The 24,310-nt window shown below is 35.6% G+C and overlaps 1 protein-coding gene across 1 annotated transcript in view; it reads left to right on the top strand.

Annotated features, from left to right (window-relative positions):
* Positions 1 to 743: 743 nt before the first annotated feature.
* Positions 744 to 24,310, top strand: part of LOC145259250 (uncharacterized) — a 124,414-nt gene continuing 100,847 nt past the window's right edge. The window contains exon 1 of the mRNA XM_080117087.1: positions 744 to 898. Coding sequence (XP_079973213.1) covers positions 744 to 898 — 155 coding nt within the window. The remainder of the gene's footprint in view (positions 899 to 24,310) is intronic.

Raw genomic sequence — 24,310 nt, 5'->3', positions numbered from 1 at the left:
CACTTCCCTACTCTTTGACTTGTCGTGTACATTCTGCCAATGCATAGGTGTTTTCCATACATCAACATCATTTCCTTCAATTTGTTCCCCCGTTTTCTCCTGTACTATTTTTTGTTGATTTCTATAAAACCCGGGGGCATCCACATATTTAAGACCTCTTGCAAAGTTGTCTTCAGGGCAGAGTTCAAAAAATGCTGTCAAAGATGTTGCAGGTGGTGGATCTTGGGCTCGTGCAAGAGGGGTATTAGCCGAGAACATGATGCGTTGGCCATTTCCCAAATGTACAGCAAGTTGCACAATTGGAGGGAAATGCTCGTGTATAGGATGCGTCAATATCCTTCAAGTTGCCTCTGAACTGCCGACATAGCTTGCATTTCTTGAACAGAGTGATTTCATCCACCATTTGGTCATTTCCTCCTTCAGTTCTTTGCACCTCAAACACTGCTTGATCGCAGCTTTTGTTTACGTATTTAAGTACGTATTTAATACTTTGGATTGAGCTGCAAATTTCAACATTAATGTGAGCGTTGAATTGCTGAAGGAGGGCTGTTTGTAGGGAACAATCCACTGGTTACTTATTACCTGATTAACAAACCGACCATTTATCTACATCCTTATTGTACCAGTATGGCCTCCATCTTCTGGTTTTCGTCGCTTGTATTTGGGGTACGAGTCATTACCCTGCTCTGTACAATGAATGAATTCTTTTGGGTAATTCTTAGTGCATTTGTTATCGACCATACATGGACAACTTGGATTCAATGTTCCACAAGGTCCGTGAACCATATGTGCCATCACTTTTACGTGAAGGTCAGTGTCTTCCTCTTTATCGGGGATTTCTGCAGGTATGCACAGATCCATTTGTTCCAGTTGAACTTTGTCCTCTGGGGCCTGCCAGGTGAGTATATACCTATGCGGTAATCCTCTCTTTTGATATTCAACGCTGCACAGGAAGGCCCTCAACGTGCCAGATGCCCCTTTTTTAATACATTCCATTAACTTTTTAATTTTTTGTCTAAATACCCTGGCAACGATATCTGGAAGATCGTGAGCTCCTTGTCCTTGATAGAGATGTTCAATAATTTCCGTTCAATTTGGATTGATCGTGTAAGTGATGAAAAGGTCTGCTTGGCCCATTCGCCGAACATAAGTACTGACATTACTTTGACGCTCAAATATATATCGAGAGCCTCCGGTGTACGTTGCTGGAAGAATAAACCTTTGCCCAATCTGGTCTGGATTGCCATCAGCTCTAAGAATTGAATCCCTTTAAGTTTTCATAACCGTCAGCTCTCAAGGTATGTTGCTCTCGCCGGAGGAACTGTAAAAGTTCTGTTTCAATCGTGCAGTACACATCCACCAGCCATTGTTGAAACAGTCTTCAGTACAGGAGAAAATAGTTTTCAGGCCGAATCATCAAATGGTGGGAATAAAACTGCTGTTGAGTAACTTTCCGCCCATTTGATGCCTTCATATAGATCCTATAGGATGGAGAGCCATAGGGGTACATTAAGGGGTACATTAATGTATCATAGAGCGGATGTACTTCCGAGATCCTTTTTAATGTACTGTTCTTATAATGTAATACAATATCTCGGTTTGCGGTCGGTTCGTTTTCCATGAGTATCGCAATCTCTGACTTGTTTGCGGCCATCGGTCCTCTCTTATGACAACTTTATGCAAGTTTTCTTCGTCAATCCTCTCCTTTGTGGGTTTCAGTTCACGAATTAGGCGGTTGTTCTCATGTAAAAATTCCGTCAGAATTCGGAGAATGCGGGGATCGAGTTTGTTGTCACGTCCCCGAGCATGTAATTCCTCTTTCAGACTATCCAAGAAGTAGATTTGAAGAAATTTTACTGACCCATTTCCGGTAGCAAAAGGTTCCCAATTTTATTACAAACCTGGCTTCGAATTCTAAAAGAAGGATTGCACCCAGATACGCCCAAATTTTCGTGACCAATGAGGTCATTGCAAAGCAGTTGTTATAACTGCGTAGATTTTGCAGGGACTTTTAGAGATGGGACCTTCGCCTGAGAGTAAATCTTGCAGCAACTGGGGCAGTGGTGGAGAGCTATCAAGCACAACGTTGCCAGAAGAAGAACAACAACCAAGGGTTTTCCTTTAAATTTCAAAGCTGAACAATGCTGACATACTTTGCCCATTTTTCCTATATCCGCAGTAGTGAGAGAGTCATTTTTGTTGTAGAGCGATCCTATTCTATTGCAGTTTTATATATATATATATATATATATATATATATATATATATATAGAGAGAGAGAGAGAGAGAGAGAAATAAACGCAAGCGAGCACAAAAGGAAAGTCCATAAGAGGGAAATAGGTGGTTTTTGATTGTTGATAAAAGCAAATGATTCTCTTGTATTATTTCATCTCAATTAACTCGGCGATTCTCGTTTTTAATTTGCTTGCGGTGAGTATCCGGCGTTACCCGGGTGTTTTAGTATCGGGGGGGGGTGAAGATAAAATGACTTTGAAGACAATTGCTACATGCAGGATATTAAGTATTCTGGCAAGATAAAAAAAGGATATTGAACAACATTGCGTAAAAAACAAAAACACGAAACAACTTCAGCGGGAATCGAACGCAACACCATAGGATTATTAAGCAATTGACTGCACCACCAGACCACAAATGCTTAAGACATCGGCGAATGTAAAATGAATCCTTTTATAAAATATAAAGGGTAATATATATATATATATATATATATATATATATATATATAGAGAGAGAGAGAGAGAGAGAGAGATTATGAGTTTTACGCTTCATGACCTTGATGACCTTTGACCTACACCTTGAAAATTCTCGTGTGCCATCTTTAGGCTTGTAAACAGTATCATGCAAGGTTTTGTTAAGACCAGTCCAGTGGTTTTGCATGTAGACAACTATACATACACAGGCTATTCTGACCTTGAAGAATTTTGACCTTGAACTTGAAAATTGATGTGCGTCATATTTAGACCCGTGTTATTAGACTCGTGTTAAGTTTGGTTATGATCAATCCAGTGTTTTGGCTTGTAGTCCAGTATACATACACAGGCAATGATCTTTATATATATATATATATATATATATATATTTATATATATATATATATATATATATATATATATATAGGTTAAAGTATAGAATAGTTACAAAACCCCCTCCCCTCCCGATGTTAAGAATGGCTTTTTAAATAATAAGGTTACTATTTCAGCACGGATAAATAAGTGCACTAGAACTATATATATATATATATATATATATATATATATATATATATATATATATATATATGAAGTAAATTCTTAAAATTTACGCATAAAATTATATGTTCGTAAATAGATTAATGTGATAAAATGAAGCAGTCATATATATGTGTGTGTGTGTGTGTGTGTGTGTGTGTGTGTGTGTGTGTGTGTGTGTGACCGCTTCATTTAATCACATACATTTATTTACGAACATATGATTTTATGCGTACATTTCCAGAATTTACTTCAACAGTGCATAATATATAGGTAGAGCTAGGTAATAAGTTATGAAAATATTTAAGTCGATTAAGGTACACGTTAGCCTGCCGAATTCTCACAAGAATGAAACGCGGAATATTCTGTGAAATCTGGAACAAGAGTAACTTTATAGTTTTCTATTTAGATATGTATAAACAAACGGATTGAATTCTAAATGGTTTGGTTTAAATTCTAACTTATGGCAGCCAGGTCCTATGTGTTTTCCTTACCTTAACGATCACTACTTTATATTTGGTAGAATATAATACTCAATAGAGTATTGACTTCACAATAATTATTATGATATCTGCCTAAATAAAAAACAAATTATATATAACCGGATTTTAGAACCGTACAATGTCCAGCGGCTGCTAGAAAAATGTCAGATCAATTTATTATGCAGTAGAGCTTAAATCTAATCAATGTGGGCGCTTTCAGCCTCAACAACCGCCTCGATAGGGGTCCGAAACTGGGATTATGCTTTTTCCACAGGCGCCGGAGGGAGCTCGGAAAATACTCGGCATATGGCGGCGATCAGGAATGTTTTCGTGGTGTGGGCGTTATGGCAGTGATTTTCTCGACGTATGACTAAACGAAGTAGCTCAGCGGTAAGGTTTGGGAGAAGGGGTTCAATGAGAGAAGGATACAAATCGTTGCGCCCCTCCTGAAGCCAAACCTGGGTATCTTTAGACTGAATCAAAGACTCTAACCGTGACCGAAAACATTGTTTTCATAACTTTGAACACGTCCCTTTTATCGGTGACAATCCAGGAATTCATTTTAAGGGTACTAGCACTTGTTCTGTTTTAATTCCTAGGATCGCTTTGAGCATGGGTTCTACAGCGGCACATCTCCGATCTTCCTCGATGAACATCGTATCAATTTCAGACATAATAGAAGGCCCCAGTCTCTCTTGCATTCATACAAAACTGGCCAACTAGTAGATGATCTGCAACAAAAAATGAAAACGGGTTTCCCTCAAACGGAAATGGAACCATGCTATCTTTTCTAGTAAAGCATTTTTATTTTGAGACTCTGTAGCATTTCCTTCGGTCCTTATTAGTTTCATTTGTATTTGTATTGTTGCGTTTCCAACTGATTTTCGGTGTTGATTCAGAATCTAGATAATATCTTAACTGTTCCCGCTCTCGACCAACGTAACATATGAGACAGAAAGTTTATAACTGATTAAAATCTTTGTTGTTTCAAAGGAAGTCCTAACATAGATGCTGAGCATCTGTGAGAATAAATATAACCAAGCATATGATTTGAATTTTAGGAACTTTTTTCTTAGTTTAACATTGATAATTTGAATTGTTCGGATTATTATACTCACCTCCAATTTTATTGACACGTTTCAGTCGATGTAACATCTGACCGTCTTCAGATAAATCTTCTATAACTCTTGTTACAGAGTATTTGACAGTGATGGGCATACAGACATTTCCTCGCCCTCCCTATAGTTCAGACCTTGCTCCCTGTGACATTTGTTTATTACCTAAGCTTAATGGAAAAAAAGGCTGTTACAAGGGGCATTGACACGCTCATTAACGAGGATCTTCATGTAAGCCAATAGAAGTTGTTGTAATGGTACAGCAAATGTATTGCAGAAGAGTCCATCAATTAAAGTGCTTACACAAAAAATTCTGAAAATCTATTTAAAACACCTTCTACAACGGATGTAAAAGATTTGAACAATGGTACTTAACATCACAATATTTTGACATGTTTTTCATATATATATATATATATATATATATATATGTGTGTGTGTGTGTGTGTGTATTAATATATAAAAATGTATATGGCAATCAAGCTACACAGAATATTTTCCGTTTTTTCCCGGGAGAATTCGTCACGAGTATGAAATGCGGAATATTCTGTGTAGCTTAATTAATTAATTATGTTCTCATAACTTACTACCTCGCTCTACCTATGTATTGAGCACTGTTGATGTAAATATTGCAAAATTTACACATAAAATTATATATCTTCGTATATTAATTCATGTGATTAAATGAAATATTCAAATATATGTGTGTATATATATATATATATATATATATATATATATATACGTATATACAACTGTTAAGTTACTGTTTTTTTTTAAATAACAATTATATATGCATATATATATATATATATATATATATATATATATATATATAGTACCGTATACCTGATCTGACCACCATTGAGCACTTTTTAATAAACACCTTGGTTTCAGTGTATCTTCAACTAGAAAGCTAAAATATACCACTATTATATATATATATATATATATATATATATATATATATATATATATATATATATATATATATATATAATCAACTTCGACTCGAGTAGAATATATTTTTTTAGTCTCACCCGTAGTGAACGAGCATTCTTTCTCGGATAAAACCTTTTAAACCGCAACGATTCTCTACTGTTTTTAACATCAGTTATTGTAACACCAACAGCGATCAAAGACGCATGTAAAAAGACCTATTATTTGACGTTTTTTACTTTAAAAACTAAGCATTTGTGTGAATGAGCAGTGTGAACTGTGCGTTTTTTTTAAATAGGCATAACCACTTATTTAGGTCCAGAGACAACTCGAGAATAAGTGTTAAGTGTACAGTAGTCAATTTGACAAAATTTTAATCATTAGTAATGGAAATTCGGTAAATTTGTTAACAGGTGGAACGGCTCATCAATAACTTGTTTACATTGGACTTCAAGACAACCGTATTGTAGTCAGCTAGAAAGAAGGAAAACGGAAGACAATGCCGCAGGCGTACAGTTCTAGGAAAGACACTTTGTTCATGGAATCTACGTTTAGGTTTAGGCACAGATAAAGAGTGGGGAGAATTATTCATAGTGTTTTCCGCTAGACGAGTGTTTCTTGTGAAAGTTTGGCGAGGGGGGGGGCCATAGATTGAAGCCCAGTCGAACTCTTTCCATGAAAATAACGAAAAAGCAGATACAAACTCGCAACAGCTCGTCTGTGAGATGGAGGTTGCAGCGAAGAGAAAAGGACATCTCCTACGAGGCTACGAAGTCTTTTTTGAACTCTATCAAGGCAGGACAAGTCCTTTCTAGCAGCTCCTTCCCAGATGTGGCCACAGTATTCCATCCTTGGACGTACCTGGCTCTTATATAGATAGAGAATTGCATCAGCAGTGAAGTATCTACTGGATCGATGGAAGGATCCGACCATTTTTCCAGCGGCCTTGGCAAAAGATTTAACTTTGTCTGTTATAGTATTTGTTAAATATGAAGATAAAACAAGTTTAACGTAGTTGCATTAATCCACCAGCAAACCCTACCCTAACCCTCATACTTTAGTAGATAAAGTTAATTTGTTAACTTATATCTTAAACGTGTCTTGAATGTATGTTAATCATTGAAAAGCCAATCTAATAATCTATTATTCAAATCTGCGACTAAGAAACTGCCCTAACCGGTTAATGTCACGTGGTTACCAATGTAACCACGTGACATTAACCGGTTTGAACTAATCAGCTTATTGAAAAAAATATTACAGCAAGGAAATTTGTAACACTAGTACATAATAATATTTGAAATGTAAACGGACGCATTATATAGTCATTTATGCGTGAATAAATGTTCTAGACATTGTAGTTATTTAAGGTCGCCAGGATGAGCATATGAGAAGCAGTATTAGATAGTAATTCCGTGCGTCGCTTAGAGTCATCATGCTATCGAATTATCCATCAATCTTAGTAATTATTATTCAAACATTCGGTTGGCCTAGACAAGATCATGGATTTTATTTGGCATCCATCGATTGAGGATATTTTTGATTTCATAATTAGAATGCCTATTCTATGGTTAGTACTTTGAATAAGGAAGGGTAAATGTGTGCCTGGCTTCATCGGTAATGATGCGACCTAAGTTATTGGCATTGACGACGTCGCATCCATCTTATAGTGTGCGAGGATTTTTAATCGGCTTTCTTCCTTAGAGGAGAATTTCCTAGAACATATTGAATTCGTATATGGTTCCTAATATGTGTACACACACAAACACACACACACAGAGTATATATATATATATATATATATATATATATATATATATATATATATATATATATATATAAATTACAGATGCAGCAGGCAGCGCAACTCATAGCTTCTCTGTATCTCACTCCCTATCGCAAATTGTTACTTTTCCAACCCGTTTCCCTGATCAGGAAGAACAACACGCACCACTCTTCGATCTGCTTTTGACCACAGTTCCTGATGATTGTGTAACGAAAGCCGACAGCCCACTTGGGAACGCTGATCATGCAGTGATAATGGTTGAAATCGCCCTAAACTCTAGACCCAAAACTGAAGAGCCAGTGCTCAAAACAACGAGATATTATAAAAAGGTTGACTGGGAAGCCATCAGAAACCTTATTATTTTTTCTCTTCCTGCTGAACAGTGTGCAACCGAGACCACTGAATGGTTCAAGACTGCAATCGAAGCGCATGTTCCCATGCGGAAATTCTATAGCAAGCCGCACCCTCCCCAATGGTTTACTTCGACTTACGCAACTGCCATTGCTCAAAGGCAGCATGCATTCCGCAGGTTTAACCGACATAAGTCCAGTTCAAACAGACAGAAGTACATAGAAGCTAGAAGTAACGCCAAGAAAGAAATAGCGACAGCTAAGAGGGAATTTACGAAAACCACTAAAAAACGCATCGAAGCACAAAAACTAGGAACTCGTGACTTCTGGAAAATCTACAACAGTGTAGTAAATAATGGGCAATCAACAATTCCCCCACTAACCAACAATCACGAGCTTGTTTGCTCAGCAACCGAAAAGGCTAACATGCTGGTCAGTCGGTTTGCCTCAAACTCCACACTGGACCCTCTAAACCACCCCCTACCTCAATTTACTATGCGGGCAGACGCCGCGCTAGACGATCTGGAAATCACCCCTGCTCAGGTGCATGCTATCATAAAAAACCTCGACACCTCAAAGCATGTGGACCCGACCTCATCCCAGCTGTTCTATTAAAAAAGTGCTCAGCCGAAGTAGCTCCAGTTATTTCCAAACTCTACAACAAATGCCTTAATGAATCTTGTTTTCCGGGCTGTTGGAAAACTGCTTCTCTGGTACCAGTATTCAAGAATTCTGGCGAAAGAACTGACCCATTAAATTATCGCCCTATTAGCCTCCTCCCACTTTTTGCCAAAATATTTGAGACCATAATTAACCATTCTCTAGTCCAGCACCTTACAGATGCTAAACTTCTGACCGACCAACAATATGGATTTAGACAAGCCCGTTCCACGGTAGACATCCTCACTGTAATCTCTGAACGCATATACCATTCACTGGACAAAGCGGGAGAGGGCAGAGCGGTAGCTCTAGATATATCTAAGGCTTTTGACAGGGTATGGCATGAGGGTCTCCTCAGGAAGATTAGATCATACGGTATCAATGGTAGAATACTTAACATAATTAAATCCTTCTTAGATAAGAGAAAAACCCAGGTTGTCCTCGACGGTCGTACATCTAAACAATATGATATGAATGCGGGAGTGCCCCAGGGAACTATCCTTGGACCTCTACTCTTCCTAATATTCATAAATGACCTCCCCGACAAAATTGCCTCTGAGAGTGGTATATATGCTGATGACACCACACTCTATAGCAGGCACGACAGGAAAACAAATGAACATATATCTAAAGTAATGGCAGAAACACTAGAGGATGACTTCCAATCAGTAGTGGAATGGGGACAAAAATGGATGGTCACGTTCAATGCCACCAAGACTAAACTGGTTTCATTCAATAATTACAAGAAACCTTTTCTACCACTTATAGCAATGGCCACCGACTCTTTATCTGAGAGTACGTCTTTCAAGCTCCTTGGCCTAACGTTCACAGGAAACATGAGTTGGAACAATTACCTCGAGGGCATTGCCAGGGCCGCTGCGAGGAAGGCGGGCTCTCTCTACCGTGCTAGAAAACTTCTAACACCCGAAAGTATCCTGTACCTCTATAAGGCCACCATTCGCCCATGTATGGAGTATTGCTGTCATATTTGGGCTGGTGCATCGGCTACTAGTCTCTCGCTCCTTGACAGGGTTCAAAAGAGAGTCGCAAATCTGATAGGCCCTAAACTGGCATCTAAGCTTCAGCCTTTGTCCCATCGTCGAAACGTTGCATCCCTATGCCTGTTCTACAAGTATTTTAATAGTGAATGCTCTGATGAACTGCAAGCACCTGTGCCCCCACAACGTGAACATCCTCGACAGACCCGAAAGCTGCAAAATCCCACCCCCACACTGTAGAGATCCTTAGATGTAAAAGATCTTTCTACTCCAGTAGTTTCATCCCCAGAACTGCTAGACTTTGGAATTCCATTCCAGGTCACTGCTTCCCCAACTGTACTGACATGCATAAGTTCAAGTGCAACGTGAACCAACATCTTGCTGCCCAAATCCCTACATAGTACCCCAATAGATGTTTCCCCTGATAGTAGACCTCTACACCAAAGTGGCAATGTGCCTTGTTTGGGGTGAAAATGTAATAATAATAATAATAAAAAAATACTAGCAAAAGTACCAATCGTTGACTGGGTTCAAAAACAGCCTACAGAAAATGAACTCTTATTTATGAAAGTATGATAGGCTATGAAAAGGAAGGGTGGTAAAGAGATAGCTTCGAATTTGGGGGTATCAAAACGAAAGCAAAATATGATGAAAAAAAAAAAAATATATATATATATAACCATGCTTTTTGTAAACAAATTGTCCATAGGTAATTGGACAATGTAAAAACCTTGTTAATGTACTGCCCGCATAGCAGCACTGTCTCTGGATAGCTATAATGTTCCCTATCTTAGTGTGAGTATTTGGGAAGTGATATAGAAATTACCATTAGCGTATTAAGCTCATGCTGTTTTTGTAAACAAATGGAGCGTAGGTATTTGGACGATATCAAAACGTTGATAATTCACTGCCCACATAGCAGCAACGTATAGCGTAACGTTTCAATCCTCTATGTGGATGACTCTCTCTATATCTATCTTTCTATCTATCCATATATATATATATATATATATATATATATATATATATATATATATATATATATATATATAGTGCCGGCAAAAAGGAAGTAAGCACTTTTAATTTTTTCAAAACTGCAAATTTAAACTGAATTTAATGTAACTGTTTAAACAACCTACCCCTCATTTGATTCGCCTTTTATTCCTCTAGTATCTTACCTGTCCATACTTGCGGATTTTCGTTTTGCCTCCTATATTTGAAGTTATTTTTTTAATTGACGTGAATCCTTATAAGCATTCCTTATATTATGTTTGTTTAGAAAGAGGGGTGTATTTAAAACGTAAAAACGATTTCAATGACTTAAAAACATTATTACAATGATCGAAACATAATTCTCAATGAAAAACCAAGACACGGAATAATAAAATAATGTTAAAAAATTCACATTGTTGGTGACTACTCCCTTATTTAAATATATATATGTGTGTGTGTGGTCGCCCGGCATTGTCCAGTCGTAAGATACGCTTTAATATGATATTTTTTAATTAATGCAGATTTCGTATTTATTATTATTATATAATGTTGGACTCGGTATACAGTAATGTTTTTAAAAGTTTAAAAAAAAAGATCCTCGCGCGCCAGCTACAAGAATGGAAACCAAAATCTATTGCTTACGATTTACTTTTTACCTTTGACGTTAACGCCTGAACTGTAAATACATTTTATCTGTAAAGCTAAAACTTAACACATGAACCACTACCTGTTTTGTAGGGCATAATGAAGTTGACACAATTCAAGTTGGATCACTTAGTTAAGTAAAGTAAAATCTAAGTACTAAATTGATGTTCATTTTGGACCTCCGGGTGATGTATGTACTCTCTGCTCATTCCGGCATTTTTCCAATCATCCTGGACTTCCTTTTGCCAGTTGAATCAAACAGTTCCGATTAATGAGACTGGTTAGTTGTTAATTGTGTAACATTTGCCATACAATTACACGAACAGCTGCCCCTACACTGGGTATCCTTTGTCTTTCGTGACGGACCAGAGGCATCGAATACATATGTTTATTCCTTTGTTGTAATGCTCACTCAATCGTTTGTTAATCTGCATACGTCGAGATATCGCTGCTTATATATACGTGTCTGTACACACAGAGATTTGATGAGAACTGCCCCTCACAGACACCCACATTTTTTTATTTTAACATCACCACGATTTCAGCGTTAAAGACCCTCATCTATAAAGGAAAACATATTCTGGAGTTATTTTCGATAGCTATTGTATTTTAGAAAACATATGAAGGTTGAAGTTCAGGGGGATTAAAACATAGTGTGGACACGCACTTCTATTTAAAAATTAAAATATTTACATTTGTATTAAATTAGAGAATAAATAACGTATGTTCTCTGAATTTAGATTTTTTACTAAGGCTCCCTTAACCTTAAGCTTTGAAATTTAGATATAAACGTCTAGAGAAATCGCATAGGAAATAAGAAATTAAAAAATGATTACCGTTTTAAAACAAGATTCCTAGTTGTGCTATATGTTTAGGCTAATCTTTTAACCTATATCAATTAATATACAACTGTTCGGTTTAGTGAACCACTTTTACAGGAAACCGCGGCATTCAATGTTTTTATATACCATGAATCACTATAATATTAGCGTGTAGGACTGAGCTGAGTCACCCCTAAAAGCCGGCCCAAAAATAGGACGAAAATAACAACATTCACCCCAAATAATAGTTTATTAGCCTTTGTCTTTCTTTCTTTTTTGCTTAGCAACTAGCAGGGGGCAGGTCGAAAAGTAGGCGGTGACCGAGTCAGTTGCGAACTTGCGTGTTAAAAGAATTTTTCTCACCTCTCTCTCCTACTCCTATACTGTTTTTTTCTCTCTCTCTAACTCCTTAACCAAGCCTCAGCCAGCATGGCAAGCAAGTAGTCAGTACGCGTTTAGCCACCGAACTAACAAGACGCACGTTGCCGGCCGACATTATTAACACAAGGTTTACTCTCTCCAACATGTAAAAAAAGCAAATAAACTTCTTTCTTTGTAAGGTTAACAGCGGTATTACTTTTATCATTCCAGCTGCCATTGTTACGAGCGTATGAATCCCCAATTTATTATATACTGATTAAAAAAAAACATTGGTAAAAGCAATGTTTTTTTTTTTAGTCAGTACTCTTTCTTGAATGGCATCAGCGATTAAGACACCTAATGTATGTCACGACCCTTATTATGCATCAGTAATGATTCGTCTTCAGTCCATGATCAACAAAAGAATACTTAATTATTAATCGCAATCCAATATGCCTTTTTTGATTAGATGGCTTTCCCGCCACATTAATAGCCGACTATGTGTTAATCTGGTCACATGATGAAGAAAAATAATTATATCCTAATTGTTATTCTTAATTTCATAGTATAGCATCAATGGTTATCGTTGAAACATTTTCCATGAGTTTTAGACCAGACGTAGTGACGTCAAGGGCTATTTTGTTTTGAAGTAGAGGTCATCACAGTTCGTCAACAGTTATAAGACGAAGCAACGACAACAAAAACTATTCATAAACATAGATATAGAACAAACCTAAGCAAATATCAGAATTTTTATCAAAGGATAGGTCACACTGTGTCGTCGTATTTGAGATTAGTTTTCCTGTGGCAATGGCGCATTTTATGTTAATAGACGCACCCTTATAAGTTTGGGTTGTCTGTCGCCCCCCTCTCTCTCTCTCTCTCTCTCTCTTTCTAATAAACATATATATATATATATATATATATATATATATATATATATATGTGTATATATGTATATATATATACACACACACACACATATATATATATATATATATATATATATATATATATATATATATATATGTATTCTAGAGGATAGCCTAACGTCTCCCGGTCGTAAATTTTGATGTATGATAGCATTTAAATTCATGCAGATTCTATGTATAATATTGTAGAGATAATTTATATTGCTTATTTTAATGTACCCGTCATTTAAGTGATTTCAAATTAAACAAAAAATTTTGAACTCGGGAATCTTTATGTCAAGCTCAGAGATCTATGAGACCCTTTTCTTTAATCTAGTGTGTAGCATGGTCTTTTACTCTCAACAATCCTAAGTAGTTCGCCAATTTTTATATTATTATACGCGAAGAATATTTTTCGTGTCGCCTTGCGTATCTTTTCAAAACTCAATAGACATTAAATAGTTTCATTATTCATTGCAATCCAGTATTTTCGTCGACCATGACAAGCTGGAATTTTTAATCGATGCTATTTCTTTTTTTTTTAGATATCAACGTATTTAGTAGATAACCCACCTTAAATCACTACAGCCCTGCTACTGAATACTGATTTTAACGAATTCGTTTACCTGTTACGCTACGTCACAATGTGAAAAATTTCAGTCGGAAATGTTGAACTATTTTTTAAACTAATCCTAGCCTGATGTGTAGTTGTATGACTGGCCAATCTATCAATTGGTTTATCTATTATTGGAAAAGTATTTCATTAATGCACGCTTGTTTCTGCAAGGTTGTTAACATGGCGTTGAATAAGGATTTTTTTAGTTTAATGGTTACGCTATCTAAACAGAGATCTTTTTTTCCTAACTGTTTTATTTTACCCTCAGCAAATACATTGTGTAATTTGTTTCGTTTTAAAATATTAAAACTTTTAACTACATTTAAAAATCGTACATTTTGCATAAATGTAACAGAGCGCGAACCCAAGTGCATGTGAAATATTGTAACAAATAACGAAATAAGACTACAGAAAGGGAAAAGATCACTTTAAAGAAGGGCATTATGTTAGAAACGTGGATGACGTTTACAAGCACCTTAGAGACGTAGTTAACGTCACCACTGTAACAAGAATCAATGCACATTAAAAAACGAGTTGAAGTCCTTCCCTGTTCTTTGACCACGTTGCGACTGAGGCCACAACGCGTTAGGTAACCTTACATAAATAGTAAACAATAAATGAATAAATACATTTCAAAAACGAAAACGAATATCATAATTGGAAATTAAAACCAACACCTTCAGTTATTTAATCGGAATTTAAATATAGTTATTTAGACTTGGTTATGAATAAAACTTAAAACAGTCCTTAATAAATAATTATAGATATGTTGTTACTGAATAGGATACTTGTTAACGTGACATTTCAAAGGTTGATTTTTTTCTTAATATGCAAACTCAATTTATTTGCTTATATTACCCTGACTGCAAAAAATATTAAATATGTAAAATATACTAGATGTTGTAGCAACAATTCGCACTTATATAAAAATATAACGTATTATTTTTTTAGCTCAAAGCATGTTAATCTACCAATAATTTCTCACTGTTAAACAAGGTCTTCAGAAACTAAAACCCAACATGCCTTATCATACATGTCAAGTACTAAGCTCTATCTAAATTCACTGTTGATGTCCCTACATGCCGAAAACCATTATACTCAAATAGTTCCTCCCTTAAGACTTCTATACTATTTCTTTCCCTGTTTACTACTTCAATGCAATTTAAATGTAATGTTTAAAAACATTTGCTGATTAATTCTTTTCAGTCTTCTATAGACACAATCATTAATAGTAGTATTTTGCGTTCAAGTGGTATAAGGCATGCTTTGGGATGATAAGAGTATGGGTGAGGATTGAACGTTGCTCTTACACCTTCAGAAGCTCTATTTTTTTCTCTTGTTTCTCACAGCTTGACGATGGTGGATGTAGAAAAATTGTTGATTCAAGTGTAAATTGAACTCATTACGGTCTGATGAAGTATTCTCATATTTAGTGTTCGTAATATTTGCAGTTGCAACAGTACTTTTTATTTTATCCATAAGGTTGAGCAATGGCCAGACAATATTCCGTTGACCACCTGCAAGCTCACTGTACATGAGAATATTTGCAATTCTATCATCTTGCATCTGTACAATATGACCAACTCATCATAATTGTGCACTTAAGAGGAAGCTCTCAATTACATCCATGTTACACATGATTAAATGATGACCATTGGTCTTCTCTCCTTCAGGATTAATCCACAGATTACTCGGAGACATCCTCCGTGAAAGAAATTCAACTGCTGAATCTGTCTACAATACAGGATCCATACAGAAGAGCAGTGGGGACGACAGCTTGGTACACTTTGATTTGGTCTAAAGACAAATACCCTTGTCATTCCAAGGACGGTGACGTAGTTTGCCAAATGCGCTAGACGCTTTTGCAATTCTATTTACAATTTCCTCACCCAAAGTTCCACTTGAATAAACTTTACTACCGAGATAATAAAAACCCTTCACGTACTGACGTTAATTCTGTCAAGAGATAAATAAATCTCAGGGAACCTGTGTGCAAGTGAGTTTTGTTCCACGCCTCTTACTTGTCAAGGTGTACGTATTTGAGATGCTGATGGTCAGTCCGAAGACTTTGCAAGCAGCAGAGAGCCTGTCCACCAGGCACTGAGCTTCTTCACAGAAGTTATTACCAGAGCTTAATCCTCCACAAACAGCAAATCGCGGATTATGCTGGCCCTTATCCGAGTTTTGATTTTGAATTCTTGGTGGTTGAAAGCCCTCCACTTGCTTTGAATTGTAGTTTTTAACGCCGCAATGTAACGTTTCAACATGAACGAAAAGTAAAGAGGAAAAAGAACATTGTTTTGTGCGGTTAGATACAAGAAAAGAAATCTTATGTTTCACCATTCAACACCACATTTGTATTCATCCCATCACGGAAAGAGATAAAAAACCGTCCACATATTAACCGGTATTCCTGATATCTTCAAAACCTTACACAAGGCAGCGCCGTTCCCTGTAACCTCGCGATTCTTCTCACAAACTTTTTCAGCAACCATGTAAATGGTATCGTGACCTGCGCGAAAGCCATACTGCGATTCACGGAAGATGTCATCAACTACGTTACTTATTATTCTGTTAAAAATTAGTCTGGCCAAGATCTTTCCAGCCAGAGACGAAAGAGAAACTCTTCGGTGAGTATCGCAGATAGTTTTTTTACCTTTATTTTTAACAGATGGTGAATAGATACATGATTGATGTCTTGTATGACGATGCCCTGTCCCCAAATTTCAATAAACAAGGGGAAAAGTCTCTTAGCTATTGTTGATCCTGTGTTCGGGAAGCCTTAATATATGTCAAACAATCGCCTTTAGTGGAGATAATGGGCGAGACACTAGTTTCTGATGAGTAATCATTATTTTCATACTGCCATAGGAAGCTTCTGAATCGGATTTATCTTAAATTAAAGTGTAATGAACATTTTTTTTTAAATCATATCGTTTGACGTTTTTAAAATATTTATGCACACACTAGCAGGCCGCCCAACATTGCCGATCATAAAACAGGCTTAAATGACATATTTTGATTAATATATATTTCGTATTTATTATTACATTAGCAGGACCCGTTAACTGGCGTTGCCCGCGGGAAGTATGCCCGCCCCCTAGTATAAAGCTAAAGTACGGATTTTTTTGGTATTGCCAAAATCCGACTTTCCCGACCTCCTCATGTTTAGAATCGATTTTGGAATAGACACTCACAGCATTCTCATGGTAAGGATAGCTTTACGAATAGACACCCCAACCTATCCTTGTTAAGAACGGTTTTCGGAATAGACACCACATTTGTGGGTGGGGGGTATAAAAAAAGTTGCCTCACATTTAACCGTGATAATCTCTGTCAGGATACTCACGCGCAAATAATTTGAAACAACCTGGAAATTTTAGGTGTGAAGAGTCGGTCGGAAAAACTGTAAATATTAGTGCTTTTATATTTTTGTTACCGTGCTGAAATATTAACGGTATCTTGAAAGCCATTCTGAACATTTCAGAGGAGGATATTTTGTAAGTAATCTGTGCTTCCACCTTAAAATTTAATAATCACATGATTACATGTTCAATAATAACGCGATTAATTTTAGATCTATAACTTTTGTGAAGCATTTGTGATATAGAGAAATTGTCCATGTCAAAATGTAGAGAAAAAAGGTCAGAAGTCACATCGACGAAAACGTTGTCAAAATAACACTCAAGATAAGAGCAGTAGTCCAAATAATACGAATAACCAATCCTCATCTCAAGAATTCAGAAATTCCCAAATGAAGTTTCTGTAAAATAATTTTGTGCTTATGCACCTTGATTACCCCAACGGTATTTTTTTCCAAAAATAATAATAAAACAATTATATAGCTTAATATTCGAGAAAATACTTATTTGCGGACGAGTAAAATGCGGTATGTTTTTAAAGACGCAAATAGGTCACAAATTACGAGGGTAAACGATAATTATTTTTTAGATAATAGTTTAGCAATTATTTTATCTGAAAAAATTTAGATTAACATGCAAATAGGTAAAAAAAATAACCCAGGTAAAACAAAATTATTTTTTAAATGATTTCGCAACACATTTTCTGTAAAATAATTTAGTGCTTATGCATGTAGATTACTAATACGATCATTTGTGTAAATATAGTCATACAAAAAATTATATTGCTTGATGATCGAAAAACTACTCTTAAGACTTTTACTCTTCTCATAACATGGACTTTATACCGTAGGTGCGTACGAATATATAACCTTGTAATTTTTAGTAGAGATGCATGAATGTGGGATATATCTGCTGGATCATGGAAGCTCTAGTGAGAGAAAATAAAAATTACAAAATATCGGGCTATTAGATAGAATTTAGTGCGCAATTAAGATGTTGTGGCGCAAAAGGTGTTAGTTAGTTAAGGCTGATATTTTCTAGGTCTTCATCAAGTTCCAAGAGTCCAAGCAAGGAAATCCAAGTGAATCAGTGTGAAAAAAAGCTATATCTTAAACTTCAGAAACTAACCACAAAGATTTAAGTAAATGAGCTTTGAGTATGCCCAAAGAAGATAAGATAGTTAAAAATAGAAACAAAGCCATACTTAATAGAACAACAGGTCAGAGGATACGATCAGGGTACTTTTGGGACGAAAGGAGTCGTCAATTTCGAAAGAAGTAAAGTGAGACATCTAGTTTACGGCATAAGAGTGGCTGGATAAAGCAGCTAACGTGGATCAGGGGAGGAATACCCTGCACCCCACAAAAAAGTAATGCCTAGATTATCAGAGAGGGTCTGATCTAATAAAGAAAAAAAAATGTGAAGTCAGTTGGAAAGGGCTGACTAAAGGATTTTTGTAGCCTGATCTTTCTTAGCCAAGGGTTGTGTAGATATGTATATATATATAAAATAAAAAAATGTACTTATTTAAAAAATGCGTACATGTTTTTGTTTTTTTTTGAAATATGGAAATAATAGATGTTACATCAAAAATGCTTGTCCCCTTTTTCATGTAAGTAAAAGTAAAAAGAATTAGTAAATAAAAATAAAATTAGAGAAAACGGGAATCGAACCCTGGTGATAAGTTTTTAATAACAATAGGTTTTAAATGGAATGTCCAGTAAATTATTGATTCTGATAAAATAAATAATAAATATAATTTTGGCTTGTATCTATTCATTGTAGAAAGAATGTTGGATAATAAAAATGGGTTAAATGAGTTAGATGTGTAGGTTGAATTCCTTTGTGAGAACAACTAAGGAAAATAGGAAATCAGAATGTTTCGAAGCGTGCAGGTCGCGCGTGTTGATGGCACGTGAGTTGTGGTAACGTTGGCTGGACATGCATGAATTTCTCAGTATAGGAAGTGAGAGTTAGTTAGTTAGTTAGAAGGAAGAAGTCACAAGGGAGGCAGAGAGTCAGAGAGTCAGACGAGAGTCCGACCAGTTCGAATCTCGGCCCGTCTGGAAGCGAGAGGGTTTTAAACAGAAAAGAAAAATGCAAGAAGAAACTTTGAATTCCTGCAACTAGTCCCTCGCTCCTTGACAAGGTTCAAAAGAGAGTCGCAAACCTGATAGGCCCGGATCTGGCATCTAAGCTTCAGCCTCTGTCCCATCGACGAAATGTTGCATCCTTCTGCCTTTTCTACACGTATTTTAGTGGTGAATGCTCTGACGAACTGCAACCACTTGTGCCCCCACTACGTGAGCACCCTCGACAAACCCGACAGGCTGCTAAATCCCACCCACACTGTAGAGATCCCTAGATGTAAAAGATCTTTTTATTCCAATACTTTCTTCCCCAGAACCGCTAGACTCTGGAATTCCATTCCAGGTCCCTGCTTCCCCAACAGTACTGACGTGCAGAAGTTCAAGTGTAACGTGAACCGACATCTTGCTGCCAAAATCCCTACATAGTACCCCAGTAGTTGTTGCCCCGGATAATAGCCCCCTACACCAAAGTGGCAATTTGCCTTGTTTGGGGTGAAAAATGTAATAAATAAAATAAAAAATAAAAATAATAAAATTGAGCGGTCAAGTGGAAGAATAAATGCTCATCATCTTTTTATAACTGCCGTCTCCTGTGTCCATCATTACATGAACAAGATATTGTCTATTTATGTGTAAAAACCATTTGAAATCCATCATCTAAAAATATGTGTGTTAGAAAGTATATGTGTCTATTTATGTTATATAAACACTACTGTTCAAACAGAACTGTCAAAAGCATAAATGTCAACCTCTCATTCTATCGGTATAAATGACAATCTATCATTCTATATATCTAGATATCAAATCCCCTCTCAAAGTGTAATAAAATGTACTCTCTCTCAATTATATACTCTCACTCTCTCTCTCTCTCTTTAAATACACCTGTTAATGTCTCCATATCTCACATGATCACACACATGAACCTCAAGGATCCCTTATTCCATGAACACTCAAGACTCTTACTCTTCTCATAACATGAACTTACAAATATATCACTATGTGTTTTATGTAAAAGAACAGGAAATGTGTTTTAAATAAATAAAAATCTGTAATTTTTTCCAAAAATTGTTTCTCTCTCGCTCACATTCTCTCTTTTGGTCTCTCCCTCCGTCTCTCTTTCTTTCTATCTAGGTATCAGTCTATCTGACTCTTTCCCTCTATCCTCATCTGTCTTTCTTTCTCTGTCTGTATGTCTATCTGTCTCCGTGGGTATTTATGTAAAAATGTGTCGTTTGCTCGCTGTTATATTAAAACCTATCGTCCCTACCTTTATTTATTTATTTTGCATAAAACAATATTTTGTATTTAAAACAGGAGTAAAAGTTAAGTAATATATGTAGAAAAGGAAAATAAAACATATAAGAAATTATTTCTTCTTTTTTAAGTTGTAACTATTGTAGCGCGTATACAGAGCGGGCATGTGTTTAAATATCTTGCGTGTTCGTTTATTCAATAAGGTGTATCCTCCCGAACGGATTGAGAACTAGCAATCAATAAGAAGTGCGGGAACTCTGCAAGAGAGAAAGTATTATTTTCTGTGACGGGAAATGGAACGTTAATGCTTTATATTGGAGTGTATGATCCAGTTAAGAAGGGTGCCTGGAAAACATAGTTATAATGTGTGTGTATATATATATATATATATATATATATATATATATATATATATATATATATATATATATATATATATATCCCGGGTGTAAGCTGGGGGCGAGAAGAGTACTGGAAATATTGACGGAGAAATTATAACTGCATTGCTATCGAGATTATGCCTCTCTTTGCATAAAATATAGGGTTTTATTGTAACGAATAAATGTGTCTATAACGGTAGTATAAAGTTATATATGACGGTGGATAATAGTTTAGACATAATAAAGTTTTATATGTAATCTGGGCTACGGTAATTAAACCCTATGGGGAATATCTGCAATCCAAATATTATATATAGTATTATATTGGACCAAATATATGGGAATGGTTTTACAAGTTAAAAAGAAAATCGAGCGCCACCTGGGAGAATCATAACCACAACTTTTACCTTACAATATATATTTTCCTTTGGCGTTAAAGCATAAACTATAAAGACTTCGATTCTGTAAAGCTAAAAATTTTAGCATGAACTAATAGTTATTACGTTACACATGCATATTAGTAATGCCGTCGTTCGACTTCAAACTTGAAAATTACATTATTTTTTTTTTATAGTTTTAACACTTTTGCTCCGATTTTTCCCGGGTAAAACCCGAATTAAAGTTTCGCATGGGTTCAAATACCATATATATTAAGTTGCATGTATGCAGATCATAAACTGCTAGAGTTTTTTTTTGTAGGAAAAATATTTTTAACAGATATATACATGCATACATACATATATAAAGAAAGGGGTTTTTGTTTACTATAAGTTTTTTACGAAAATATTACACACGTATAAATCATGTAGAATATCTGCAGGAATATTTTACATATAATAGTAACCAAAAATTGATTATCCCATGAGAAAATAGAAAATAAAACACTTAGAAGATTAATAAATTGAATGTTTAGTGGAAATATTGAATTTAGCTAGATCTTTTACAGATGAACGAACTGCCACGAAGCATGTATAACAAAGTTTTATTTTCTTATTAAATAAAATGGGGAAACAGGCTTTTAATATGAATAACAATAAACAAAAACATATTCATAGAAGTATAAATATATGCATACATATATGGCTGTTATAATATTTACAGACAATAGAGATGCTATTTTTATCGGGAATCATAAGTGTGGGAAGTCACGACCAGCGCCGCTCGTTAAATTCGAACCTGGCAATTTAGGTATCCCTGACTCCGTTAGCGAAAAACAAACTGCTTGGTCAAGCTCACGCGGAAAATCTATAGTTGAAATTACCATTTACATTAATTGTGAATGCTATTCAAGAAAGTCAAGAGTCATCACGATCTGACCACGCGGGCTTACATGACCCACATATTTCATGTTAACCTAAAGTGCTGAACAATAAGAAAGGAGTTCTTAAAGGGGAACGCTAATTACAGCTATAATTATTTTTAATGCTTATAACAGTGCAAAGAGTATCGATGAGAGGCGATCGGGAAATTCGGACCCGGTCACGAACACACACACACACACACACACACATACACACACACACACAAACACAAACACACACAAAAGCATTATATATATATATATATATATATATATATATATATATATATATACTAGCATTTCAACAAAATTTTGAACAACAAAAAAGGGTAATATTTTAAACTGCATATATATATATATATGTATATATATATATATGTGTGTGTGTGTGTGTGTGTTTGTGTGTGTGTTTGTGTGCACTGGTGTTTATTATAGAGTTGATAATATGTATGCGACAAAATCACAAGGTGAGATAACAAAACGAACCGATAGAATAACGGCTATTTTAATACGAGCATATTTTTGCATGCCAGGCGTTATCCTAATATTTAACTTGGACAAGTCTATATCAACGAACCGCAGACGTGGAAAAATGGCCACCTCTCCGAAAATGCAGGCGCAAATCCTGATATCCTCTTCGACCAGGGCCAGCGTCCATCTGTGCCGATCGATACCCGCTCGGCACGACATCACGGTTTCTTCGTTACCATTCCAACTTTCGCTTACCGTTGCTCTTCCCTCACATAATGTGTGTGTCTCTGTCCAAACATACCGTGGAATCTTCGCCAAACTGGATTAAACTGAATCAATACAAGAATGAATCGGCTTCTACGCAGCAAACATCAGATCAGCGAGAGTTCCTTTCTCGGACAGATCAAAATTTAGATGCTGCTACGTAACTGTCCATTATTTTGGTTTCGTTAAAATCATCTTTTGTGTGTCGCTGTTTTATTTCTCCTTGCCCTCACTAAGCGACTTCTTCCTTCTTTCATCTCTGTCTGTCTCTCTCCTTCTGTCTCTGTATATATATATATATATATATATATATATATATATATATATATATATAATTTTTAAAATATAATCATCCACTGACACGTGTTTCGTCGTCTACGACTCATCAGAGTAGCTGAATCTATATATATATATATATATATATATATATATATATATATATATACAAATATATATATGTAGATTCAGCTACTCTGATATACAGCCATATATATATATATATATATACATATATATATATAAATATATATATATATATATATGGCTGAATCTACATATATATTTATACATATATATACACATATACATACATATATATATACATATATACATATATATACACGCATATATATACACACACACACACACACACACATATATATATATATATATATATATATATATATATATATATATATATATATATATATATATAAGTATTGTTGAATAGCATTGAGTGTTCTGGATTAATGAGCTGTTTTCTGTCATTTTTTTCAATTTTTCGAATTGTTCCTATTTCTCGGTTGAATCTATGCAAGAATATTTTACAGTCGTCTTTGTCCATCCATTTTTTTTTTATCCACATAGATGTGGATCGAACAAGATTACGATTGGATGGAAGAGTACAACGCCACGTACATACCAAAATCAGAAATGAGACATTCCAAACAACGAACGAACTATCCAACACATTGAGGTCATCAATCACTGACCATCTCATTAATTAGTCATGTGCAGCGAAATATCACGGAGTAATTTTCAATCCTGAGTAGTGCTCACTCATAATTCCATTTAAAGATCTTGCAGAGTGTTCACGTTCGATTGAGAAGGGGCTCTCTCTGTAAACAGAGGGAATTCCTCTTAGTCGAAATTATTCCCTAGGATCTTTTAGTAATAGAATGCTCAATATTTTAATCGTGTTCTCCTTTTATTCCTTTTTTCCCACACATAACGTAACTGAACATGATTTCATTTAAAAATTTTTATAT

This window comes from Euprymna scolopes, chromosome 34 (assembly GCF_053919585.1).
Source record: "Euprymna scolopes isolate OS-2025 chromosome 34, ASM5391958v1, whole genome shotgun sequence".
NCBI lineage: Eukaryota > Metazoa > Mollusca > Cephalopoda > Sepiida > Sepiolidae > Euprymna > Euprymna scolopes.
This window is presented reverse-complemented; position numbering and strand designations above follow the sequence as displayed.